At 50.8% G+C, this 25,702-nt stretch overlaps 11 protein-coding genes across 11 annotated transcripts; 6 read left to right on the forward strand and 5 right to left on the reverse strand.

Moving 5' to 3' along the window:
• Positions 1-185: 185 nt before the first annotated feature.
• Positions 186-1,466, reverse strand: BDV14DRAFT_209287 (uncharacterized protein; the record flags this gene model as incomplete). Its single annotated transcript, XM_073775607.1, has 1 exon — positions 186-1,466. The coding sequence occupies one exon, from the start codon at positions 1,464-1,466 to the stop codon at positions 186-188; it is 1,281 nt and encodes a 426-aa protein (XP_073627481.1).
• A 472-nt stretch (positions 1,467-1,938) lies between these two features.
• On the forward strand, positions 1,939-3,609 carry BDV14DRAFT_209290 (putative MFS allantoate transporter). Its single transcript, XM_073775608.1, has 4 exons — positions 1,939-2,095; positions 2,154-2,467; positions 2,522-2,889; positions 2,946-3,609. Exons 1-4 carry the CDS (start codon positions 1,974-1,976, stop codon positions 3,600-3,602), a joined length of 1,461 nt encoding a protein of 486 aa, XP_073627482.1. The 5' UTR covers positions 1,939-1,973; the 3' UTR covers positions 3,603-3,609.
• A 454-nt stretch (positions 3,610-4,063) lies between these two features.
• Positions 4,064-5,290, forward strand: BDV14DRAFT_200802 (acyl-coenzyme A:6-aminopenicillanic acid acyl-transferase-domain-containing protein; the record flags this gene model as incomplete). Its single annotated transcript, XM_073773592.1, has 1 exon — positions 4,064-5,290. One exon carries the CDS (start codon positions 4,064-4,066, stop codon positions 5,288-5,290), a length of 1,227 nt encoding a protein of 408 aa, XP_073627483.1.
• Positions 5,291-5,555: 265 nt separating this feature from the next.
• Positions 5,556-8,079, reverse strand: BDV14DRAFT_190190 (cytochrome P450; the record flags this gene model as incomplete). Its single annotated transcript, XM_073771304.1, has 3 exons — positions 5,556-6,477; positions 6,544-7,126; positions 8,022-8,079. The coding sequence occupies 3 exons, from the start codon at positions 8,077-8,079 to the stop codon at positions 5,556-5,558; spliced, it is 1,563 nt and encodes a 520-aa protein (XP_073627484.1).
• Positions 8,080-8,676: 597 nt separating this feature from the next.
• Positions 8,677-9,835, reverse strand: BDV14DRAFT_75618 (uncharacterized protein). Its single transcript, XM_073777443.1, has one exon. It carries the CDS (start codon positions 9,788-9,790, stop codon positions 8,972-8,974), a length of 819 nt encoding a protein of 272 aa, XP_073627485.1. The 5' UTR covers positions 9,791-9,835; the 3' UTR covers positions 8,677-8,971.
• Positions 9,836-12,425: 2,590 nt separating this feature from the next.
• Positions 12,426-13,592, forward strand: BDV14DRAFT_200806 (uncharacterized protein; the record flags this gene model as incomplete). The annotated part of the gene is made up of 1 exon (XM_073773593.1): positions 12,426-13,592. One exon carries the CDS (start codon positions 12,426-12,428, stop codon positions 13,590-13,592), a length of 1,167 nt encoding a protein of 388 aa, XP_073627486.1.
• Positions 13,593-14,719: 1,127 nt separating this feature from the next.
• On the forward strand, positions 14,720-16,777 carry BDV14DRAFT_174713 (glycoside hydrolase family 18 protein). The gene is made up of 7 exons (XM_073768940.1): positions 14,720-14,882; positions 14,944-15,017; positions 15,073-15,172; positions 15,231-15,273; positions 15,320-15,457; positions 15,513-16,521; positions 16,605-16,777. The coding sequence occupies exons 1-7, from the start codon at positions 14,743-14,745 to the stop codon at positions 16,739-16,741; spliced, it is 1,641 nt and encodes a 546-aa protein (XP_073627487.1). The 5' UTR covers positions 14,720-14,742; the 3' UTR covers positions 16,742-16,777.
• A 2,337-nt stretch (positions 16,778-19,114) lies between these two features.
• Positions 19,115-21,280, forward strand: BDV14DRAFT_190192 (putative MFS peptide transporter; the record flags this gene model as incomplete). Its single annotated transcript, XM_073771305.1, has 6 exons — positions 19,115-19,376; positions 19,427-19,540; positions 19,618-19,840; positions 19,915-20,286; positions 20,434-20,540; positions 20,598-21,280. 6 exons carry the CDS (start codon positions 19,115-19,117, stop codon positions 21,278-21,280), a joined length of 1,761 nt encoding a protein of 586 aa, XP_073627488.1.
• On the reverse strand, positions 21,281-22,773 carry BDV14DRAFT_174719 (mitochondrial 37S ribosomal protein bS6m). The gene is made up of 3 exons (XM_073768941.1): positions 22,518-22,773; positions 22,434-22,465; positions 21,281-22,311 (listed from the first exon to the last, which is right to left on the reverse strand). The coding sequence occupies exons 1-3, from the start codon at positions 22,539-22,541 to the stop codon at positions 21,990-21,992; spliced, it is 378 nt and encodes a 125-aa protein (XP_073627489.1). The 5' UTR covers positions 22,542-22,773; the 3' UTR covers positions 21,281-21,989.
• Positions 22,758-23,708, forward strand: BDV14DRAFT_174720 (glycine decarboxylase subunit H). Its single transcript, XM_073768942.1, has 3 exons — positions 22,758-22,991; positions 23,086-23,148; positions 23,228-23,708. The coding sequence occupies exons 1-3, from the start codon at positions 22,853-22,855 to the stop codon at positions 23,542-23,544; spliced, it is 519 nt and encodes a 172-aa protein (XP_073627490.1). The 5' UTR covers positions 22,758-22,852; the 3' UTR covers positions 23,545-23,708.
• A 185-nt stretch (positions 23,709-23,893) lies between these two features.
• Positions 23,894-25,008, reverse strand: BDV14DRAFT_200811 (enoyl-CoA hydratase/isomerase family protein; the record flags this gene model as incomplete). The annotated part of the gene is made up of 6 exons (XM_073773594.1): positions 23,894-24,024; positions 24,082-24,259; positions 24,343-24,459; positions 24,521-24,550; positions 24,609-24,739; positions 24,804-25,008. 6 exons carry the CDS (start codon positions 25,006-25,008, stop codon positions 23,894-23,896), a joined length of 792 nt encoding a protein of 263 aa, XP_073627491.1.
• Positions 25,009-25,702: the final 694 nt, after the last annotated feature.

A 25,702-nucleotide genomic window follows, 5' to 3' on the forward strand; every position in this document is an offset into this window, starting at 1 on the left:
AAAACTTGATACCATATGAAGGGAAGGTGGGATGAACATCTATGGACGAGGACCGGTTGCTCCTTCCAATTAAGTACTTCTGTCTACACCACAAGGGGGAAGGCGCGATGAGCGGTAGGCATGGGTCGCTCTTTCCTCTTTGGCTACAGCTTGTACCTTCCTAATATGTATTTCATGAGCACTGATCAAACCATTCCCACTGCTTGTCCATCTTTCTTCCAAATTTGAGCATCCTTCATTACAAACATGACCTTCCGTAAGGCATCTTTCTCCTCCAGAGGACTTGCAGCCAACGCAATGATATCAGCCCGACACCCTTCCGCGAACCAACCAAACTTCATCCCACAGAGATCCTTCCCGCAACTCTCCCACCCTCCGATGGTACAGCTTTCGAGTACATCTGCGGCAGGAATACCGGCCTCGATCATCAATTCAAGCTCGCGGGCGTTATCGCCATGCGCATAAGTTCCGGTGTCTCCCCCACAAGCTAGTCTCACGCCAATGTCGTACGCCATCTTTGCTTGCTTCATGATCTGACTGAAGCGCTTTGTATGTAAGAGTTCACAGACAGCAAGGGTCGGCACGAATACTGTCCCCTTCTCTTTCATTAAAGTGAACAGCTCCTCGTTTGCGAAATAACCATGCTCAATCGTCTGAACACCAGCCTTGACAGCACAGATTGCACCTTCGATAGTGCCCGCATGGCAAGCGACAGGACACTTGGCTAGCTTTGCTTCCGAAACAATCATGTCCATCTCCTCTTGGTCGAAGACCTGGACGTCCGGGTTCGGCTCCGCCGGTGGGTGGGTGACACCGTGGATATAAGGATGCTGTTGAGCGGGTGGCCATCGCATCGTTCGACGACGATAGTCCGCAAAGAATTTGATGATATCGGCGCCTTCTGCAATTCGTCTTCGGACTGCCTTCCTCGCTTCTTCAGGCCCATCGACTGCCTCTCCACCCTTTGGAAGACACACTCCGTTTGCGCAGTTCTCTGTTCGGGGCTCGTAAGATCCTGTACTTGCGAGGACTTTCGTCGCGACGAAAAGTCTAGGACCAGGAATCAAGCCTCTCGAGATAGCATCCCGCATGTTGGCGTCCATGGAGCCCATTGATTCACTGCCGAGGTCGCGGTAGGTTGTATAACCCGACAGCAGAGCGATGCGACAATGGTTTACCGCGCGGACGATGCGCTCGACGATGCTTTCATCGCGCTTTTGTTGGAGAGATGCTCGCTCGGAGTATGCATGGAGGAAGATGTGAGTATGGGCGTCGACGAGGCCCGGCATGACGAATTGACCGCGTAGATCGACATCGCCATCTGGAATCGAGGGAAGCGGCTCGTTGCGTTGGAAGACTTTTGTGATCAGTCCGGTGGCTCTGTCGACCGTAATGCTTGTGCCGCTAAGTACAGCCTTTTGCTTCGGGTCGAAGAGCGCCGAGGTATGGATTGTGTATTCCGACATGTTATAAGCGGGTAATGATGTTCGCAGGTGAATACCACTCAAGCCTTTTGGTTTATAGTTATACCTTATCGCCAGATTGAATTCAGGTAGATTGTGTCTTGGAGAAGTGCTGGATGTTTGCTATCGACGGACGAAGCCCTCGTTTTTCTCCGTTATCGCGGCTTTCTCCGTCTGCCTCAACTCATGTACCGCATGATTGCCCCTATCAGATCAACCAATCCTGCTGCTCTTATCACATTAAATAGAGGGCTCTGACAGATACCATTTGCCCAGTTGCGTCAAGCGAGTCAGGTTATGGCTCCCCCCGTATATGGTCCGGATTTGGAGAAACACGATGGGGAAAGCCTTGGTTGTTTCCCTCAGTCGAGTCCTTACTAGACCACTTCACCGTGATCGCTCTGGCTGAGATCAAGCATGATGATCTCTGAGGCTCTCGTTACTGGTAACACTGAAAAAATGGCAAACGCCACTACGAATTTACCTAAAGAGGAGTCTGATATCGGCGACATGGTCAAATACGAGAAAGGTCAAGATGAGGCCTTGAAGTACATTCACGCCGTTCCAGTGAGCTACACTGAAGAAGATGAAAGACGAGTTCGGCGCAAGATCGACATTTATCTGCTTCCTTGGTAAACTGACATGACATCCCCTGGCTCTTGGATAGCCATGGACTAACCCGAGAATCAGGATGTGCGGTCTTTACCTCCTCCAGTACCTCGACAAAACGGCCCTCTCATATGCATCGTCATTGGGAATAAAGGAAGACACGAACATGAGCGCAAGCGACTATTCCCTCTCCGGCTCAATCTTCTACATAGGCTACCTGGTATTCGAGTACCCGCACAACAGACTCATGCAGAGGTTACCGCTGGGCAAGTACATCTCACTTTCAGTCATCGTTTGGGGTGCCATTCTCGCTGCTTCTGCGGGAACGCACAATTCTGCGGGCGTTTTAGCGGTCCGGTTCTTCCTGGGTGGGCTAGAAGGGGCTGTTACGGCTGGTATGTTTCCATACTTATATTTCTAGGCCCCTGCCGGAGTTAACTCTTTGCCAGGATTCGTTCTGATCACGGCTCAATGGTATCCCCTGAAAGATCAAGCCCTTCGCAGTGCTATCTGGTTCTCCTTCAACGGCACGTCTCAGATCATTGGCGGATTTATGGCTTACGGTATATCGAAGGGCTTCGAAGACGCTGGATATACCTTTGCCTCGTGGAAGGCGGTCTTCCTAGTCACAGGCCTAACCACCGCCATCTACGGCATGTTCATGCTATACTTCATGGCCGACTCCCCAATTACAGCTCGCTGGCTCACGGAGGAAGAAAAGAGCATAGCAATTAACCGGCTGCGAGGGAACCAACAGGGCATCGGCAGTAAGGTGTTCAAGTGGGCGCAGTTCAAAGAAGCGTTTACTGATGTTCGGGTATGTCCATTTGACCTACTCTGCAAGCAGAGAATACACACTGATAGTTGATCTAGACACATCTGATCTTCTTCTTCATGATGACCGTCTGTATCCCCTGCGGCGGGATAACAGTCTTCTTCACGCAACTCATTGAGTCGTTCGGTTTCGATTCTCAAACAACTTTCCTCCTCGCCATGCCCGGCGGCTTCGTCGAGGTCGTCACAATGATAGGCCTCGCATGGACCGCGCAGAAAATAGGAAACCGCATGTTCTGCGCGGCACTAGGCCAACTCGGTGGGCTCCTCGGTATCGCACTGATGATGGGCCTCTCGAGACACGGTATCACGGACTACTCGGTCGGCCAGTTAATCGGATACTACCTGGTCATGGGAAACAGTGCAAACGCACTCCTCCTCGTACTAAGTAGCATCTCCTCCAACACAGCAGGATACACGAAGAAAACCACCGTCAACGCAATCGCACTGATTGGATACTGTGTTGGATTTCTCATTGGGCCGCAGACATACCGCGCTGCGCCGGCATACTGGGATGCAAAGTGGACGGTTGTCGTTATGTGGACTTTGGCATTGGTAGCTTGTTTGGGACTCTATTGGGTTAACAAGAGGGAGAATGAGAGGCGCGATAAGCTGGGTTTGCCGCCGCAAAGGGAGGGAGAGGAGTTTGGTGATTTGACGGATAAGGAGAATTTGTATTTTCGGTATAGTCTTTGATCTTGAGGGTTGGTGTTGACCTGGGACATTGAGGGAGGGCTGGGGTCTGGTTGGTATGAAAGAAGGATCTGAATATTTGGCTGTTGTTGTTTTGGGTGGATTTCCGTTGTTAATAGAGTTTGCCATGACATATTTGATTCAGGTTCTGAGGCACATCTCTATACTGGAGTACAAGATTAGTTCCACATTAGGTGAACCCTCGGAAATCAGCGAAATAATCATTTAGTCGACGCTATCAACCAGATAAGAACGACATGATGAGGGGTCTGTTATCCAGCCAGTAAAGATCGCCTTATAGTTGGAGACGTCGTGCAACCAAAGTTGGAGAAGGAGACAAGCATCGCCATTCTCCGTCTGATAAATCTACGAGTGGGGGTATTCCCGTCTAAGTCTACTCATCTACATAATTGTATCTGGGAGGATCAAATCGAAATAAGATACCCAGCATCACATTCATCACGATGGGCTCGCTACTATCCAAACCAGAACCACCAGCAATGCTCCCGCACGTCCCAACCATCACACTATCCGGGGACCCCTACAACATCGGTCTCCAACATGGCCAACAAGCGAAGACTTTGATCGAAAGAAACATCACGACATATACAGCCTTCTTTGCCGAGACAGCAGGATTATCATGGTCCGAGGCGAAGACCCGCTCAGAGGCATTCATCCCGACTTTAGAAAAGCTGTATCCTGCTATCTTGGAGGAGATCAAAGGAATTGCGGATGGCACAGGGCTTGAGGTTCTGGATATTCTTGCGCTAAATGTGAGGAGTGAGATTGCGCTCACCAATTTTGAGAACAAGGAGCCGGAGAAGGAAGTTCCAGCAATCACCGATGGGTGTACATCATTAGCGCAATTGAGTGCCGATGGGACGAAGCTCATTGTAGCTCAAAATTGGGACTGGGTCGCGGATTTGTCGGAAGGAATGTTGATTCTGGATGTCAACCCAACGCCCAGTGCCGGGAAAGCGAAGAGATTCTTCACAATGACCGAGGCTGGGCTTGTTGGAAAAGTCGGTCTCAATTCCTCTGGGCTGGCCCTATGCCTGAACGCTCTGCGGTGCGGCGCATTTGATGCTGAGAGGTTACCAACGCACATCATGACCCGCTATGTACTCGAACATGCGGACGGTTTCGACTCTGCAGTGGCAATGATAGAGAAGCTCGGGGGCGCCAGCTCGGCGAACATGATGATGGGCGATGCCGGAGGGAAGTCTGGTACTGTCGAGGTAACGCCCATGGGCATATCGGTCCTCTCACCACAGACAGCTGGTGCACAGGATGAATTCGACCTGAAAAGAGGAAAGGGACCGTCCTTTGTCGCGCACACGAACCATGTCATCACGCCACCAAAAGACTTTCCTCGCGGTGCGATCTATGATCGGCCGGCTGCAAATTCGTTCTCGAGATTGGAAAGGGTGACGGAGCTGGCAAGAGATGATGCGATAAAGGGGACTTCAGTTAGCGTCGACTCAGTATACGCGAGACTGAAAGATCGAAAGGGCGACCCGACGAGCATCTGTCGGGGACTACCGCTGGACGCAAAGGGTATGGAGAAGATGACGACGCTGGCGAGTGTAGTGGTCGTGTTTGATGTGGCTCAGAAGACAGGAAGGGGATTCGTTACGGTTGGGAGACCTTGTGAGGACAATTTGCAAAGAATCGAGTGGGCTTTCGATTAGATACTATATGTAAGCAAAGAAATCAATATCACCCGCCCGCTTGATCGCACCTTCCACTCCTGTATGTCCTGTCCAGGGTAGCGCCCTCCTATCTAAATTCTGTGCAAAGGAGGCAAATGCCATGGGGGGATGCACCTTCCATTTGTTGGCAGAAGCTCTATCAACAAACAAGGAAAGCTCGACGCAGTCCTTCATCTGATGCACCTTCCCGAAAGTCTATCTACTAATAAATATCTTCAGCTAGAGAGTCCTAAGTGACCTCCCTTCACTGTGCAAGACAATCCTCAAGCCTCCCCAGCCCTGCTTTATCTCTCAATTCTAACTTCACTCGATACCTCTTGGGAATCGCAGACTGCCCTGACGTATCCTCATTAAACCCTACATAGTCCACAACTGGTGGCAACTCTTCTGATGCCGTGACTTTAAAGTGCACAAGCAGCCTCACGTACGTCGCATACAGAACCCGATTTGACATCGCCACAGCCGGGCACATTCTTGACCCAGCTCCAAAAGAGTACTGATATATCGGTCCCGGTTTCAAAGTGCTGTTTTCGAGCCAGCGCTCTGGCCGGAAGATATCTGCGTCGGGACCGTATGCCGCCTTGTCGTGGTTGATACTCTGTGCGTTCATGTGGATTGATATACCGGCAGGGATGGTGGTATCGCGCCAAACGAACGGTTTTGTTGTTTGCCGTGGGTTTAGGAGCGGAAGGGGTGCGTAGTAGCGGAGTCCTTCACGGACTAGAGCTACAACGTATGGAGACTTTTCAGCAAGAAGGCACTCGTCCCATGCATTCTCGACGGAGCCATGGTGGGCGAGGATATCAGCGTACACCTTCTCCTGGATCATCTGGCCGTGCTCAGTAGAAAGGTAGGTAAGACATGCTAGACCAGATGTCGCCAGCGTCTCAAAGCCACCTGATACAAAAGAAACATTGATGGACTTGATCTCGGCCTCAGTAAGCTTGGTCTTTTCCGGCTCCGTTTTGGCTTCCTTAAGCAAGCCAGTAGAAATGCAGGTTGCTTCTTTACCCGCAGCCACTGCGTCCACCACTTTTTGGTAGAGCTCGTTGAGCCAGAGATCTCGGGTGCTGCGGTCCTTCATGGCTAATCTAGTTCTCTCGCTGGCTGGGAGGTACCGATAGAACGGAACATAATCCTGGATATTGTTGTTCGTAGAACGGAATCTGTAGAATGAGTAACTTTCAGACAACAAAACAATTTCTAGATGGGCATGGTAAGTAAATACGTACGACGAAACCGAATGCGCAACACGCAAAATCTCATGCAGCAGCGGATCATCCACACCCTCAATCCTCGTCCCATAACACCACAGAAGCGTCAAATTCAGCGCCAACCGCTGAAAATAAATCCTCGGATCAACCTCGTCCCCCTCCCTAGTAACCTCAAACAACCCCCCAACAAGTGTCTTCGTCTCAACATCCAACATCGGCGCAGACCGCTGAATAGCAGGCCTCGTCATCAATGCACCAGCAACAGTACGCATCCGTTTCGTGGACTCACTCCACGGCGCCGTCCCAATCGTCCCGCCCTGCGTCTTACTTACTATCCCATGGAATGTGTAGAGTAGTGGTCTGTCAATTGTCGCAGAGGCATTCTTGACTATGATTTCCTGTGCCGCAGCGAAAGAGTTCAGGACTAGAACGCGGCGGTTGCCGAGTTTTGCTTGGATGGCTTCGTGGCCGTTCGCTTTGTACGCCGCTTCAAAGGCTGAGGCGTGGTCTAAGCCTAGTGACTTGAGGTGTCCGAAGAGGGGGATTGAGTTTGGGAGTTCGGGAATGCCTTTTATTGGGGGAATGTCTGTGTTGAATGCTGCTTGCGCGAGGTAGTAGAAAGAGTACAGTAATAGGGCTATGGCCAGAATCGAGACGGCTTGGGGAACGGAGTATGGCCAGTCCATTGTGGTTTTTGCGCAGTAGAAGTGATAGGGAACCCAGCTCTTGCTATCTGATAGATTACTATCTTCTTATGCACCACTCTAGATGGTTAATTTCTGACCCTGATAACCGGTAGCCATGCCAGGGTCGTTAGGGTTTCCCCGCACATCGCCCCTAGAACCATCGGAGAAACGCGACTGCACATGGAGAAAGCCAGATAAGACACGGACGAACACAGAGTCTTGATATCAAGGTTGGAGTCTACTGGTCTCCAATAGCGATAAGATCCCAGTAATAGCGCATACAGGGTATCTTGACTGGATTCCCAGATATGCAAGGACACAACTACTGCTCTTAGCAAAACAGTATCCCATCTTTTCCACTATCCCTCATCTCACCGCTACTCAGATCTTTAGTGTCAGGATGACCCAATTCAAAGCCTCAAACCTCTTCTCCATCCCCGGCCGAACAGCCGTAATAACCGGCGGAGGTAAATTCATCCCAATAACCACATGCCACCTCACAAGACCCTAACAGAAAGAAAGCAAGCGGCCTAGGCCTCACAACCGCAAAAACATTCCTCACAAACGGCGCCAGCGTAACAATAATCGACGTCGTCGAGTCCCGGCTCATCAGCTCAAAATCAACCCTCGAGAAAATAAAATCCGATCTTGATCTCCCCGGTACAATAAATATAATCCTCGGCGACCTCTCTACAGAATCCGGTCATGAGGATGTAACATCAACCATCCTCTCTCTGCACAAGGAAACGGGCCTTGATATCCTCGTTCACGCCGCTGGAATCCGTCGACAGAATAAAATCCCCTACGAACCTGGCGACTCCCTCTCCCAGTTATCAGCCTCGATGAATTCACTCTCGTACGAAGACATGGAAGCTAGTTTTCGGATTAACGTCTTCGCGCAGTACTACCTCACATCCTCCCTAGTCCCCCTCCTCGGCGCAGCAGCGAAAAGGGGAGAAGGACGAGGAAGCGTCATCTGCTTTAGTTCCGTCGCAGCCAAACACAACGGGCAGTTTGTGCCTGCTTATCAGGGGAGTAAGGCGGCTGTGGATCATTTGGTTAGGGTTTTAGCGGGGGTTTTAGCGGGGTTTTATAGTACGTATTCAGCTCCAACATCACTCCTTTCCACTCAACCAATCCGACCAGTGACGTTAGTGCTGATTTCGTGTGTAGTACGCGTCAATTCTATTTCACCGGGAATATTCCCCAGCGGCCTAAATCCCATCGATCCCAGTCATCCAGACTCAAATATGAAATATGCAATTGACATGCCGGCTGGTCGTGCGGGGAGGGAGGAGGAAATGGCTGGGACGGCGCTATATCTTGCGAGTCCTGAGGGCGGGTATATGACTGGGGCGGATATGTGTGTTGATGGCGGGAGGCTTCTTGTTGCTGCTGCTAAGGTGAAGAGGGAGGGGGAGTTGTAAGGGAGTTTGGATTGTGTTTCCACGGGGGCATGTGGTAGTGCTTGGTAAGAGGTCCATTGATGCTAAGCTTTAAGAGAGAGAGAGAGCATGCGTGAGTGAGTGGCTCTGAGAAGGACATGAAAGATGAAGGAACATGTTGAATGAAGTAACGTGGTATCTAGCAGTAGGAATAATCTCATAAATCATAAGAAACCAAGTCAAGCGAATGATGGAAACCCTCATCTACCAGACATCAAAACACCAAAGAAACATTGCAATTGGGCGCCACCCACCAACCAACCAACCAACCATCTATCCCAAAACACAGTACAACAATCCCAAAACAACATGATATCAAACATTTATCCCAGCCGGCAAATACCGATAAGCACCCACAAACCTCGGCGGCGACGGGAGAACAAGAACATCCTCAGACAAACTATCATCCACCACACAAGCGCCACCATCACGATCCGTAAACGACGGCTCAGCCCCACAGGGGAATATCCCCGAGGACCGCGTCGCAAATGTGAATGCTGGACTTGGCGGTGTAATATCTTCACTCGCTGCCGGCGGCATCGGTAAAGGCTTGGTTGTGTTGAATGGCGGCGTTAGGTTTAGTGGTGGTTGGAGCTGGAGCTTGGGTTGTTGTGCTGGTGCTGGTGGTAATGAGCGGGATGGTGGTGGTGGGAGGAGTGGTGAGGGGGGATAATCTTGTCTTGAGCGGGTACTTGGTGGTAAAGTATCTTCCTCTTCTTCGTGATCAGCCCACCATGGCTCCTCGTGTAATCGTGCAATAGGGAATATAGGAGGTGAATGCGAGGCTGGCGTTGGTGCTGCCTCTCTTGTCCTATTTGAAATTGTATCAAGGAAGACGGGGCTATTGACGTCGGCAGGGTGCGTAAGAAGACCCAGGATTTCAAGTTCCTTATTAAGTCGTAGCCCGTTTGCGCGCACTGTTCGCGATGAAGAGGTAGTCGATGTTGAAGTTGTAGAGTCGTTGCGAGAGGGATTCGTATTGTTGGGAAAGATTATAGATGTTGAGCTGCGTCGTTTGATAGAGGATGTTCGGCGGGGGATGCGCTTTGAGCGGCGACTGAAGAGAGAGCGGAAGGTAGATTGTGGAGGTGAGGATGAGCACTGCGGCTCGTATTGGGTGTTTCGGATGCGCATGGCGACGAGGATGAATATGGATACGACGACGATTGCAACTATTGTCTGTTAGTGGTGAAGAAGATGCAGGGACTGAGGTGGAATTCACCTGTTATTCCCAGCCCTAGAAGGACTTTAATCAATGGAGAAGAGGAAGCGACGTCTTCTCTAGATTTAAGGCGATGGATTCGTGTAGTGTAGTAAATCGAAGTAGAGGAAGCAGGAGACCCTGAAAGCGAGGGCATCTGCGGATATGCTGCAGTAAAGTACGAGAACGAGTACCACGGACCCGGGACCACAAGCAAGACCAAAGGATCCAGGAATAATGGAGATGCCAGACTAAATCATCCTTCGCACCACGAGCGGATCCAAGGCCTTAAAGTAGACTGAGATGATACCACCATCCAGTATCAGCTTACCAGTTCGAGAAAGTCCGCCCCCAATCGCATCCCAGCAAGACCAAGGAAACCCCTCGACCACAACCCCAACCAATAAAGATCACACACTGATCGCATGCAAACTGATCCATCATCCAGACTACCGGGTATTTCTTTGTCTGCGTTTTACAGGTCGCAGAAGCTTGGGCCTGCCAGTGTCGTCTGTTCGTATCTGGCCGCACTGAGGTGAAAATCAATCTATCAAGCGACGGAATCCAGCCGGACGAATCCCGCTCCTGAACCGAGGGTCTGGTAATGCAAGGTTAGGTACCAATGAAAAAGGCCAAGAAAAACCGCCTGAGCCGAATGGCACGTCTCGCCAGAGCTAACCTGTTACTGGATAACTTGCAGCGAATGAATGGGGCCGTGTTGATCGCTTCGTGCAGGGGGGATGAGGCATCAGCTGTCAAACGGCTTAGCGGGCGCCACTAGATCGAGGGGCGGGGGCCGGGCCGGCTGTCTGAGTGACAGGAGATGATCAGCGAAGGTTGTGATTTGGAAAAACTGGATTTGATCTATGGGCTTCTTTAAACCTGGAATGCAGACCAAGGTGGAATGAAACCGGCTGCTTGGTGTGGAACTGGCAATGAAGGGAAAGTTGGCCCGAGCTGGATGAGCCCTAAGTCCCTCCCGACGGCACCAGCTGAGCGTACCGAGATGATCGACCGGCCCCGGGTCGAGATGGGCTGATTCTGGCCTGGACACGGGCGGATTCGAGTCAAGACAGAAATTGTGGTACTACCTTGCTCTTATTTCTGATGTCATGTCATCTCGCTCTGACCACAATCCAGCCCACTTCGTAGGATCCTGCGAGAACGTGCGCGAGCTTCAATCCTCCTAATTGCTTCCAGTAACCGACCTGCTTACCCTAGCCTTACTCACTGTGCCGGTACTTGAAACACGCTCGGCGCAGTAACAAAGAGCGAACGCGAACGCCTCGCCCCACCCAAGCAAGTCTTGATTGCGTCCGGGCCAGAGTTGGGCGCCTTGTATGCCACGCTTCTGGGAAACGCGCTCTGCGATAACAAAGAGAGTCCCGTGATTATATAGCCAAATTTTGGCAGGGCAGTGGATACAGTCCAGCTTTAAGCCATCAGTGTTGAAATGTTCCTCGTTTGTCTGGTTCAAGGCCAGGGAAAGTGGTAAGAGTACCCCAATGTGGGCTGCCCTGGATAGGGGTTCCATCGCTGACCGAAGGGCCTCGTTGACAAATTGTCGCTCATAATTCATGTGAAGGGACATTTTGGCTGGAAAGTCTGCCAAAGCAAGGTGAAAATATCGAGAGAACCGGCACTGCCACCGGACTGTGCCTGACGGTCCTCTGCAGAACTCCAACTCTTCAACCCCCACTATGCAGACCCACGATCAACACGAGCCGACATCTCGGCCGCAGCGCACTGACACCAGCTGCACATTCCACAAACTCCACTGCAAGAGCTAGTTCTGCAGCATCTCGTGGTCACCTGCTCGCGTCGCAGAGACTGCTTTCTCTGTCGCTAAGGCGTTCGCAATGCATTGCTGTGCTCAAGGAAGGGTGTCGCGAATGATTACCTAAGACCAGGGCCGGAACTGTTGGGGTTCTGGCGAACTCGTAGGCGAACACCCAGACTAATTCCAAATCTCAGTTCGAACCTAGGTGAGATTACGTGAGCAATCGCGTTACCAAGGATAGAGCTGCTAATTTTATACTACCGCATCGCCCCGGGCCGAATCGGTTGTCAGAATCATTGACCTGGAGAATCGGCCGCCAGACAATTAGGAGTTAAGAAATATGAGGGTTTGAACTGAATGGGGCACTGAGGAGAAGATAGGTGCATTGCCGACTTGAATTCCAAATCAACTATTCAATGATGTTAGGCTGATGTACTATTCCGGTGTCTGGATGAGGCTGTGGACTGCTCTCTTCTCGCAAACTATCGCGGTGCCTTTGCGTCTTATTCACAATCATGCCCCAGTGGCCGCATTTGCAGCACCCCTACTAGAGCTCCAACATTGACTCATCTGACCTAGTAGAACTTTGATATGAGCGATACCGTCAGTGCTGATTAGCGGATAATCACTCCGGGATGATGAGGGTGACTGGGTAGGAACAGTTCCAGCCCTGGATCACGTGCTTCATGGCTACCCATTGCTTCAAGTAGAATTTGCCAGCTTTGGTGTTTGGTTCTATATCACAATTCCATCAACCTACCTAGCAGAGACAAAGACGGTTTTACGGTATGGACGTTTCGCATCCTTCGTTAGACCAACCTCAGGCCAGCGGGTCGAAAAGCGCACTGGATGAGCACCTGTCGATGCTGGAGAAATTACCTGTCGAACTCGTGCAATGTATCACTGATTCTCTGGAGAAAGACGATATTATCTGTTTGAGCCTGTGCAGCCATCGCGTGCTTGAAACCCTGGGCTATCAGCATCTACAGGAGGCCAACCGCCAATTGAAAGCTTCTGTTCTCCTGAGGATAGCTGCCGGCCTACCAGCGATGTTCTGTTGCTTCTCCTGCGGGAAACTGCATCAAACCGCCGCAATCACACACCCCGTTTTATCACCCAAGCACGATATCAAATGTCAGGACATGGGGACGCTGAGCAACAGCAGCCGCATCAGCCCCCTATGGCCCTCGCTAGGATTCAACTACAACTTCCGGCGCTGCCATTTACTCGCCGTGATGAAGAACCACTATCACGGCCATATGCATGGGATTAAGGCCGAGTCACTAGCTTACACCGAGGTCCAAAACTCGCCGGTGAATCCAGATGTAACCACTTTACTCTCCTACGAGGCCCGGGTTTGTTCGCCGGACACGACAAACTCAACACTACTCTTACAGACTCAAACCTGGGTTCTCTACCACGCAAAGCCTAATCTCCATGCAATATTAACGACTCTCGCCAGCAAAGCATATATCTGCCGCCATCAATGCGCCACTCAGCCGCTCGACAAGATCGATGTACGACAATCAGTGCCGGGCGGGGCTTTCGACCAGCTCAGCAGGGCCGACTCTCACCACTTGCTCTGCATGGAATGCTTTATCGAATACCGCATCGACTTTCAACGCTGCGGATCAGAAGGCGATGCAATTGTCGTCACGAAGTGGCTGGATCTCGGCGCCGGCTTAAACCCCGATGACCCGGAATGGAAGCGCATTGCAGACGCTAAACCTAAAGACATACCGACAACGTTCTATTATCCGTCTCGGAACCCATCATACGATGTTGCAAGGACTTGGGGGCCATTGTCAAGGCTGTTCCGGGACGCATCGCGCGTCCAGGCCCAAAAGGTCGATGCGATGGACCGGAATCGGGGGTACTTGTTGGATAAGCAGTACCGCGGCTGGATGTATCTGGATCACAGAGCCATGTACACGTCGGTGAAAGATGAACTTTAGGCTTGCGCTGCAATGCAATATCTCCGACGCTGCACGCAACTGATGAAACTAGATATTCGCCCATGGATGGATCTAGTTTAATTTCATTCAACCCTACCGTAAACCTTGCAGAGAACAATATTTCAGATCAATTCGAGCAGATACCCCAAATAGAATGCAGATTCCATGCCAAGAATTGCACGAGCGAGACTGGTCTTTCGGGCGTCGAGTATCTAGCTGCTAATTCCTCGCTGTTGATCCACGCCAGTACTTACGAGCCCATTATAGTTGTAGATAAGGTCGTGTGGGTGAATAATATACCAACTCGAGATACGACGGGATCTTACCTATCCTGCAGATACGCCATTTTCTGTCCTTCTGCCCAAGTCGTCGAGAATGACTCCGCGACACAGTTTTTTCCACAGGTCTTGCTTACGCCTTTCTTCCATGAGTGTAGTGAGTCGTTACACTCTTTGGTGCAAAGAGCAGTGAGTTCTTCCCTCGTCCAGCCTATTATTGATAGCGGGGGGAGAGTTTCAACCTATGGTCAGAGCTTACGATAGTTATCTGGATCAGTAGCGACTTTGCCAGCTGCTGAATTATCGCAAAGCACGGTCTGGTTCCTATTCGATCTTGTTTAGTGGGCAAGACTTGTTAGGAACAATTGGGCGTACTCACAGTGCCTCAAAACAAGCATCCGAGAAGCCATATTTCCGCTGCGTAAAGGTCCTCTCCCGGCCTGGAAAGAAATTAAATGCGCATTGCATCGGGCATACCAGCAACAAGAAGCCCAGAAGGCCTACAAGCACCCGCATCACGACCAATATACCAGGTGGAATGCTGAGGCATGAGGCTCAGCAAGCATCATGTAATTCGCAAATCACAAAGATCACCGGATCACCCGAACGGCTCGCCGGCAATCGGCCCCTTTTCAAGAAGGTCTTGTAAAAAGTGGATGTGTAACTTTATCGATCCAGCACCAAGTGGGGAGAGGCGTTCGTTTCGAGCGGCTTGTATACCAAATCGGGAAAATGTGGTGGTGATTCGGCAGGGCCCGCCGGCCCTCAGCCTCAGGGCTAACCCGCCAAGAGAAATGATCTTGTTATTTGAGATTTATCGTCTGCTTGTTCTGGATTGAAGTCTGTCATTCTTTCCAACGGGCGTCATCAGAATGCTAGCATGCTTACCCACCCTGGCTGCTGGGCTTTTGGCGGCGGCGGGTGCTGTATGGGGAACAAACCCTGGATCGGTGGCAGAGCCAACCTGCGACGGCCAGGTTATGGTGCGGAGTGTTGGATATTATGATGCCCGGTTTGTTTACACGTAAACAATCATGTCGATAGCCTCTGTTCACTAACAGTATATTGAATAGTGCCGCTAGTCGGAGTTGCGATAGGCGAATGCCATCTGATATTGATATCTTGCCGTTCACCCATATCAACTTTGGTATGAATACATTATCATTTTTTCTGGAACATTTCAGACTAATCTGTCATTATAGCATATGCATATTTTCATCCGACTACTTTCGAGATCCTGCCCATGCAAGCTGGCGATGAAGCCCTCTATATCGAGTTTACGGCACTAAAACTCAAGAAACCGTGTGTTTCCCATCTGAAAGCCCTTGAAACTGATATTTGCTGACTCAATCTTGTTCAGATCACTAAAGACAAGGATCTCTATAGGAGGGAAGACCTTCAGCGTAAGTAACAATCACATCACAATCAGGCTCCATTAACCTTCGTCAGGAACGCACAAATACCCCCGACACTCAAACCGCATTCAGCGATATGACCAACAGCGCTACTAACCGCCAACACTTCATAGACTCCCTCCGTAAATTCATGACGACGTACGCCTTTGACGGCGTGGATATCGACTGGCAGGTAACTAGGTCTTACACAACCCTAAACATCACACGCATCACTAACATAGCCCCAGTACCCCAGCACAGACCGCCGAAGCGACAACACAACGGACATCGAAAACCTCATCACCCTCCTCCACGACCTCAAAGAGGCCTTCGCAGACTCAAAAATCGACATCAGCTTGAAAGTTCCCGGAAACAACACACTACTCTCGAACTTTAACCTAACCGCCATCCAACCACACATCGACTTCTTCAACTTTGCAACATACGATATCCACGATCCTATAGTAGATCGAGGCTTCGCATTCCCGTCCTCCAGCTTCGACCAGGTGCGGAAGCAGCTTGGTGTTCAGCGAATTCGGGGCGTGGATTTGGAAAAGGTTAATCTTGGATTTGGATGGTATGCACGGTCTTTTACGCTCAAAGACCCCGAGTGCAATACGTCTGGCTGTTTTTCGACCTCGTTTGGTCGGACGGGGGAGTGTACGCGATTATCAGGGGTTCTTTCGCATGCTGAGATGTATCGAATCATTAAAGATAATGACCTCATGCCAGCTTACGATGCCCACGCCGTCGCGAAAATGCTTACTTGGGATACAGATCAATGGGCCTCTTTCGACGATGCCGAGACAATGCGAACCAAGATCGGCAAAGCAACTAGTCTCTGTGTCGGCGGTATCAACGTCTGGTCCGTTGACCTCGACGACCAATATCACAAAAGCTCAAATGACCTCCTCCGTGCTCTAGGCGCAATAGTTCCCGCCGGCGCATCGTCCGATGACATTGAAGCAATCAGAGATTACAGAGAGGTCATGGACCGCCAGGAAACCATCGAAAAGGCCTGCTACTGGTCTTTCTGCGGCGAAACTTGCGCGACTCACTGGCTGGCTTTCACGCATTCGAAGGGCCAGGTCCCTGGACTTAGCGGGGACTTGCCGTGTCGTGGAGATGATGTGAGGACGTTATGCTGTGCGCCTGGTTCAAGTATGGGGAGATGTGATTGGTTTGGGTGGAGGGGGGTTGGGATGCCTTGTGCGCCTAGGGGGTGTCCTGTGGGTAAGGAGTTGGTTGCGAGAAATAGTAAGTTTGGTTCTTATGTTTCTTCGTGGTCTCGGAAGCTGGAGTTTAAGCTGAATCAGAAGACCTTGCTAACAATGTAATAGCGAATTTTTATATGGAAGATCCTGAGCTTGCGGTTAATGAGAATCATACGTGTAATGGTATGTTCCAAGGACGGGATCGGGACTTCCCTCCTCATTGCTTAATATCTTTGACCACGGTCCTTGAACTAGGGTTCTAACATCTCCTTACCAGGCGGCGCCCAGTCATTCTGCTGCACAGGCTTCATGCCATCTTTACACACAACAACCTCCTCCCTGAACCTCTTCAGCGACGAGCGAAAAGACAACGAAGTCAGCAAAAACGAAGGAGAACAGGAAGAAGAAGGGTACATAGGCAAAGCCTACCAGACGCTATCCGACAACGCCCCCTGCCTAGTCCAATATATGCTTGCTTATAAATCCAGAAGTTAGTTACCTCACCACCTATCCCGTCACAACGGACAATTCTATGGAAGCCAACACGTCCTTCTCATCACAGCCGATCCCACCAGCCTATCCGCCCTCGAAAGGGACTGGCTCATCTTCATATACTGTGACTCCCAGGAAAGATGAACATATGCTATCCCATGGATCCATGAGAAGGTGAAGTTTGTTTATAATCATTATCGCTTGGACGAGTATTTCCATCTTGGCGAGTATTATCGACAGGCGAGGAGGCTGTTGAAGGGGGTTTTCGTGTGGCCATTTGCTTCTTGATGGAGAACCTCACATAATGGGGTCAGTGGCATATAGAAGTGTGAATCATTAGGTGCAATTCAACTTCCGGAATGCTCTATGATGTTATCTGTACTTAATATACCCGGACTTTACTCGGTTCCGCCGGCGTTATAGCCCCTCCCTCTAACAAGCTACGGCAACTGGACCACCGAAATGGCCGAGCTACGCTCAAAACTCAGCACCTTCAAAGCCGAAGAGACTGGAAAGTTCTACTCGCACAAAGACGGTGTGGATAGCTGGTACTACTACGCCTACGGAAGCGGCTAAACCAAGGGAAAGGGGGCCGAGAATAAACTTGCAAGCAGACTAATCAGGCGTCCTCAGTATGGTGATCTTGCAGTCGTGCGGTCGGGCCCTGATGACTCGAATGAGTACCGGGAGGCACTCAGTAAGGCGGAATTTGTTGCGACTGCGGGATTCTATAAAATGAATACGCCCGCTAAGGTGTTTCAGGAGAGGGAGCAGAATCGGATGGGGAGGAAGTTTGGGTTTGGGATGCCCGCTCAGGGTAATGCAGGTGCGGACCAGGAGGCTCTGTTGAGGGCTTTGGGGGAGAAGCATGGGTTTAGGATGAATTAGGTGGTGGAATGGGGTGCTAGGTGTCTTGTTGTTGGCGTTTGGGGGAGGCAGTGTTGCTCGGTACCTATGGAATGGAAGGTTTAATGCTTAGGCAAGTCGAACGATCATGTATTAGGACGGATTGGATCTTATCATCCTTGTTGTGTGGGACCAGACCAGATTATGCAGAACGTGATATTTGAACGACTCCAGATACCCAGAAGTTGATATCGCGGTTCTCAAATCGGATTACTTGTACAGGCCACCAAGCCTTCTCAATCATATGCGCTTACGACAGTCCTTAAAACTCTATGATCAGGACCCATACCCTCTGAATGATCGTCATCGGCTTGTATCTGGCATCAGTATCACTGACCAGGATATGCGGACCGTACACTGCTGGATACCTAACAACCTATTGGACCCGTTCATGGCAATCGTAACCACTCCATCGTACTCGTCACGCCAGTCCCCGCCCACGCGTCTAGAGCCCAGGGTCTTGATTAGTTCATGCTCAATTCCACATCAATAGCAATTGGGGTATCGCAGTGCCCACCGTCCCTGCTGAATAGGGCTTTGCTAAAGACGATCGGGCTATTTACCGCCTCTTTGGTGAGGATCTTTGCCGCCAGTGGTGTCGTGCAGCTTGTGACAAGATGCAGGGTGTCCTGCCTCTGTTGTGATCCTCTCCGGCCATGACACAGCATATAGCACTTGATTACCGAGTAACATATCTTGGAGTATATGGATTCGAGCGGAGGGGTAGAAGGATGAGATTTCTCAGGAGGAAGAGGGCACGGTCTTTCTAAAAGGCAATCCGTCAGTTTAGGTCCACTCTGAAGTTTGGGCCTCTAGGTACGAGTTACATGCCAAAGTATACCACCATATTGGTACCTCCCACTGCCACGAAAATGCGTGGTCTATGCGGTACGACATGACCACCCTCTGTACCCTGTTAATGGCCTCGATGATCCGAGAATGAGATCAAACATCGGTCACCTGCATGTCGTCACACAAGCTCAGGCTTGGAGATAGTCAGAATTGCTTGGGCCATGTGGAATCGTCCTGGACTGTGTCTGGCTTGTGTCTGGCTAGGTGGTGAAGCTGTCAGTGAATGTCAGAAAGAAGTGGAGAGACGCGCAGTTGAGCAGAATATCAACACAACACAACCATCTCTTCCCGCCAACACAACACAGCAGTCTCTTCTTCCTCTTCTTTTCTCTTCCCCTCCTCTTCCTCCTTTCTTTCTCAACTGACACCGACACCCTCGACCAGCCATGGCCGTCTCCAACACCAAGGGTACATCCATAGAGATGGCAGACTACGTCCCCAAACAGTCTATTGAGAAACACCTTTTGCAGCAGAACACTTCAGCCGCTGCCTCGAACTCTTCATCCGACAGTCAAGGACGCGAGTATCCTACTCCCGAAGAACTAAACACCCTCCGCCGCGTCTCTGGCAAGGTCCGTTGGACAGCGTATACTATTGCATTTGTTGAGCTCTGCGAGAGGTTCTCTTACTTTGGAACTACTGCTGTTTGTATGTTTCTTTCTTGAATTCAAGTGGTCACAATGATACTAACTACTCAGTCACCAACTTCATCCAACAGCCTCTTCCCGAAAACTCAACTACCGGTGCAGGATTCAGCGGTCAATCTGGTGCTCTGGGTCACGGTCAGAGGGCAGCTACAGGTCTGAATTTATGTACGATTCCCATTCCCAATCCCAATATTTTACACCATCAACTATAGTCAATCAAGAGAAATGCTAACACCAGCTAGTCAACACATTCTGGTGCTACTTCATGCCCATCCTCGGCGCATGGATAGCAGACGAATTCCTCGGCCGTCTACGCACAATCCAGATCTCTATCTCCTTCGCTATGATGGGTCATGCCATTTTGATCGTTTCTGCCCTTCCACCTGTGATAAAGCAACCCGATGCCGCCCTTGCTACGTTCTCAATCGGCCTTGTGATTTTTGGTATTGGTGTTGGTGGATTCAAGTACGTTCAACACAATCCATCCAAACACCCACCCCAAACACCCCAGCAATTGTTGTCCTGATACCACGACGCAGATCAAACATAGCCCCCCTAATAGCAGAACAACACCCCGACCGCCGCGCCTACATCCAAACCAACACCACAACAGGCGAAAGGTACATAGTCGACCCCGCCCAAACAATAACCCGCATCTTCATGTACTTTTACTTCATGATAAACGTCGGCGCACTAATCGGTTCAATCTCAATGGTCTACGCCGAGAAGTATGTGGGATTTTGGCTCGCTTTCTTGTTGCCGACGGCGCTTTTTATGCTCTGCCCACTGGTGCTGTTTACCTGCCGGAAGAAGTATATGGTTACGCCGCCGACTGGGAGTGTGATGGGCAAGGCGTTTAGACTTTGGGCTTTTGCGGTCAGGCCGCATTTGAGTTGGAATTTGGTGAAGTTGTGAGTTTCTTGTCTTGGTCTTGGTCTGGGTCTTGTGTTGAGTTGTGGAAAAAAAAAAAAAAAAAAAAAAAGGACTGTTGCTGATGAATATCGATATAGTGTGCGCGGTTGCAGGAGGGCGGACTTTTGGGAGAGGGCGAAGCCTAGCAATGTTCGTCACAGGCCATCGTGGATGACATTTGACGATCTCTGGGTTGATGAGGTTCGTCGTGGTGTCAAAGCATGTGGTGTCTTTGCTTGGTATCCTCTCTACTGTTCGTCTCCCCTACAAATAGAATAGCACCCAACTCAACCAACTGACAGACGTCTAGGGCTCGCCTACGGCCAAATGACCAGCAACCTAACCTCCCAAGCAGCAACAATGCAACTCCACGGCATCCCCAACGATATCATAAACAACCTCGACCCGCTCGCCCTGATCCTCCTAATCCCGATAATGGACCAGCTGATCTACCCTCTCATCCGCAAATTGGGCTTTAACTTCACGCCCCTCAAACGCATCTACGTCGGATACATGATTGCCTGTGCCTCTATGGTCTCCGCAACCGTAACGCAGCACTACATCTACATCCGCAGTCCCTGCCATAACCGCGCGAGTTCCTGTGATGAGCCGGCGCCCATAAACGTCTGGGTGCAGACGGTCTCGTACGTCCTAATTGCATTGTCTGAAATATTCACGAGTATAACGGGTTACGAGTACGCTTATACCAAGGCGCCGAGGAACATGAAGAGCCTCGTGCAGAGTCTGTACCTGTTTATGAATGCCTTTAGCGCAGCGATTCAGCAGGGTCTAACGGGGTTAAGTGCTGATCCGCTGCTGAAGTGGAATTACGGCTTTGTAGCTGTTTTAGCTTTCATCGGTGGGAATCTGTTCTATCTCACGCACTGGAGGTTAGATCGGGAAGAGGATTATCTCAATTCGTTGGAGCCGAGTCGGTACCTCGGGAAGAACGATGGGAGGGAGGAGAAGAGACGCGAGGACCTGGAAAGGTAGAGGGTTCCTTTCTGGGGCCTGATAGTCTTGTCTTGCTTCCTTTTTCCTTGCTTTGTCTGCAATCATTCCTGTTCGCTGTGTTGGAATTGGAGGGATATGAAAGAAAGCATGTAATTATCTCGTAGCATAAAGTTGAATCGTAGATCGTAGCTATCACAGAATTATGTCGGATGAGAGTCTCCATTGACCATGTAGCATGCAGAACTAAGGCCCCAACGAGTGATGCAAGCACCTGGGAGTGAGGTACCTAGGTAGATATGCGGGAGTCGAGCGATGGCTCCTTCCCTACCGTAACAACCTGAAGCCAACGTCCATTGCTCCTTCCCGAATGTCTCGTTACAGTTCGGCCTCTTGAGGAAGGTGCGATGAACGGCCACGATCGTTCCTTGCATGTTCGACAAGTGAGGTCCGCAGTTCCTACAACTTCAGTGGTCTGAGGCTGGGATTAAATCAGACCTTTCAGATGGCTGCTACGGTCACGTGACATGACCCGATCATTCCACGTTGAGGCCAAATGCACGAAACGGTGTCAAACCCAAGCAATGTTCATATACGCCAATGATGCCGATAATATACAAGTGATATCTTTCGTCCCGAAACAGCACTCCCGTCCTCCTAGCTGCAGCCGAAAGATAGGTACGCTTTCATCCCACAGTATCTATCATTTCGTCAACCCAAAGCAACCCCATTATCCATTATAACCAACCCCCTACTGCATCTTCCCAATAGACTGCGACAAAGTCTGCGTCTCATTCCACTCAACCTTGCCCTCGATATCCCTAGTCTCCTCCAATTTATCACCCATCTTGACAACCGAGTGCCGGATCATTCGCGGGTCGAGACCGAGTGTGCGGCGGATACTGTCTTGCACGGAGGCTGAGGCGTCGAAGCGCATGATGAAGTGGTGGCCTTCTGTGTAGCGGGCTTGGTGCTTTGTGACGGTCTTGGGGAGGTGGTAGACGCCCCAGTTTGTGTAGCCGCGGACGACGCCGCCGGAGCGGAGGACGAGGGCGCCTGCGTTGCGGGCGATTCTGAGTCTTAGTTAGTATCGAAGCTGTTTCAATCGGTGGTAAGGTGGTGTAGAAAGGTATAGCGTATGGTGTTACGGGACTAGGCATTCAATGCGATCGCGACTGGAACTGGGGATACATACTCGCGAACCTCCTTGAGGCTGCCCGGGCGGACCTAGGGGATGTTAGCAACGACGACCAATTCCATTACAGGGATGAAAACATACAATAGCAACCAACTCGTACAGCATTGCGACCGTATTATCAACAAACAGACAACAAAACCCAACCGGCAAAGAAAGTGGAGTCCTGGCTAGTCTGTCGGAGAAGCGAAAAGCGAGTGTTTAGTCGGAGAGCGCAGCAGACGAAGATTTTCCCGGGCAGAATGACGCCGCTTCTTCTTATCAGTCGGTCTTGGCGCTTTATCTACTCCCGCGAACGAGCATCATCTTCCGTCTCCGTCTCCAGCTCGACTACTTTCCCTTCTTCCATTTCTCTTAACTCTCACACCACCTCAATTCTTCTCCTTTTCTTACCTCCAATCTTATAATATAATCTCAACATGTCCGCCGCCGCCCGCCTCATCCGCCCCTTCGCCTCGCGCGCCCTCTCCCCAAAGCTCCCACTGAGCTCCGTCCGGGCCTCGCCCGCGCCTAGTTTCCCGCGGGGAAACATCCGCAGCTTCTCGCGCAGTGCATTTTGTATGTCCGCACATTACATTCCAGATTGAAGGCATTGAGCTTGATCGCTTTACTGGAACAATGAAATATATACTAATTGGCACCTCATGAACAGTGGAAGTCAAGAAGTACACCGAGTCCCACGAGTGGATCGAGCTTGCGGAGGATGGGAAGACTGGTGAGTTCATTACCCTTCTACCACCCACCATTCTCCCTTCCCACAAACCCCAGCTAACGGATTATGGTCAACTGTGCAGCTAAAATCGGCATCACCAAATACGCCGCCAACTCCCTCGGCGACGTCGTCTACGTCGAGCTCCCCGAGGCCGGACTCGAGGTGGGCGCCGGCGAGCCCGTCGGGGCCGTCGAGTCCGTCAAGTCTGCGTCTGACGTGCTGAGCCCTGTCTCTGGCACCGTGATTCAGGGGAACAGTATCCTCGAGGACAAGGCGAAATTCATTAACGAGTCGCCGGAGGGGGATGCGTGGATTGCGGAGATTGAGGTCAAGGATAAGAGTGAGGTTGAGGGGTTGTATGATGCTGAGGGGTATAAGGGGCTTGTTGATGAGGAGTAGATAGAGTATAAGGTATGGTAAGGGAGGGGAAAGGTTGTTTGTGGGTTGTTTAGATGCGCGGCCCTCATCGGCTGTTTGCGCTTGCGATTGTGCTTTATTTTGTTCGTTGTTTGCAAACGGGGTTTCAACATACATCGGATATGAATGAATTTATTATTTTTGTCTTTTTGTTTACTTGGGATCTTGAGGTTCGTCTGTTTGTTCTGAAGCTCTGGCGACGCCCTTCCCGCCGGAAGTATATGTACAATCACCGCACCCAGATCTCGTCTTTTTGCGTCCACCATTGCAAAACCGTTCACGCCCCGATTCTCATGACGATCATCTGTGAGCTATCGCTTAGCTTGAGAAGCTAACTTGGCTGGTCCCAGACCGGAGGTCGCTTTTCCAAAAAAGCTGACACTCCCTCCCGCTTATCCCTCATTCCAAAGGCCGTATAGTACAGTGCTCGTTCGAACCGCTCGTCTTGTCCTAGCTCATCCGCTGAAGTCCAAGCGGTCAGTCCAGGTGCCACAGATGATCAAACACTGCATTGCTTACCTCGACATATCGCCTCCTTCGCCAAGCTAATAGCTGACGAACTCCGCGAGACCAGTCTACCAGCTAGATTCAGGGCACCCTCCACGGCCTTTCCCGGCTCTGTGAGAGTGCTGACTAGCCCAAGGGTCTGTGCCTCTATGCCGGAAAGAGGCTCGCCTAGGAGGATCACTTGCATGGCCTATCATGGGTTGATCCGTTAGTTCCTTGACCTGCCGGAGGATTCCCGGAATAAAAGCAATAAAGATGTGAGGTGAGACGAACCCTGTACTTCCCAAGTATACTTGTCAGCCTTTGAGTCCCTCCAGCGCCGGGTATGAGGCCGATTGATATCTCGGGAAGACCGAATTCTGTGGCTGGTGTTGCGACGATGAAGTCTGCCTGGTTAGTGTCAGTGCATTAGCCCTATCTTTAGCCCTGAGGTTAGTGACAGGAGGCTCACCATGAGAACGAGCTCGAATCCGCCACCGAGCTACAAAGTCAGTCATCAGTCGTACAATTGTGGAATGAACGGGCCCTGTCAGACATACTGCTTTTCCCTCAACTGCCACGATGACGGGCTTGCGGACCTTTCGAACATCATCACACAGGTCTTCAAGATAGCGTACCCGCCGGGCGTCTTCGGCATCCAGCTTGGAGATTTCTTTGATATCTGCGCCAGCTATAGAGGATTATAGCGTCAATTAAGCCTGTCGGCGATTTTCGTCAGTCTGCATCCGACGTACCTGAAAAAAAGCCATCTGAACCTGTGATAATTATAGCGCAAATGTCTCTATCGCCATCAGCTCGCCCCAGCTCCAACAAGAGTTGCTTGATAAGATCCTGTGACAAGGCGTTTCTTTTTCCTGCCCGGTTCAACGTGAGGACCCGAGTCCCTGGTCGTGGCGTAGAAGCGAGGATCAGACCTGAACTCTCATGTGCCTCAACCATGATGATGAATCAAAAAGCTGTCAAAACTTTGAAACGATGAGGTACCTCAGCACGTTGTTCTTATTTAGCGCCTTAGTCAGATCTAGTCAGCTTCAAGGTCCTTCTCGGAGAAAATCGACCAGGGTATGGTCAGTTCTGGGCCACGAAAGGGCGGGGATAGGTCTGCTGCCAGTTCATCTCACCTCATCTTTGGGGCGCCACTGATTGATCGACTTGCTTGGCCAAATGCCCTAGCCCGAGACAAGACAGGGATCATCCGGGTGATCACAACCGGGTAGATCCTGCATCTTGAGGCTGATAGGCTGATTTAAACGTTGGGAAAAAACGGGACAGAGTCTATGCAGGCTGGCAGCCAATGCGCAGGACAATGGCTATGTGAAAAACAACAAAAAGAAAAACACTGCGCTGAGCTCGTACAACTGGCACCGGCTGTGCAGGACTGCCACACTTCTGAGGAAGTGATCGACCGTGTGCCGTGCAATTGCATGCCCCAGACATGGATCGTCTTGGTTTTCTCTCTTTCTAAGTTTTCAATATGTCGGAATGACTTGAAGGAAGGGGGGTCGCGGTCGAATAGTCGAAACTATCGAGTCATAGACACAGCGGATCCCAGTTTCCTCGTCCTAAAAAGGATAGAGCGCAGCACTTCAGTCCATGTCGTGTCGTCACATCCGGATTGAGGCGAGAAGTTGTG

Source organism: Aspergillus stella-maris (genome assembly GCF_047715825.1).
Source record: "Aspergillus stella-maris strain CBS 113639 unplaced genomic scaffold BDV14scaffold_32, whole genome shotgun sequence".
In the NCBI taxonomy this organism is placed as follows: Eukaryota; Fungi; Ascomycota; class Eurotiomycetes; order Eurotiales; family Aspergillaceae; genus Aspergillus; species Aspergillus stella-maris.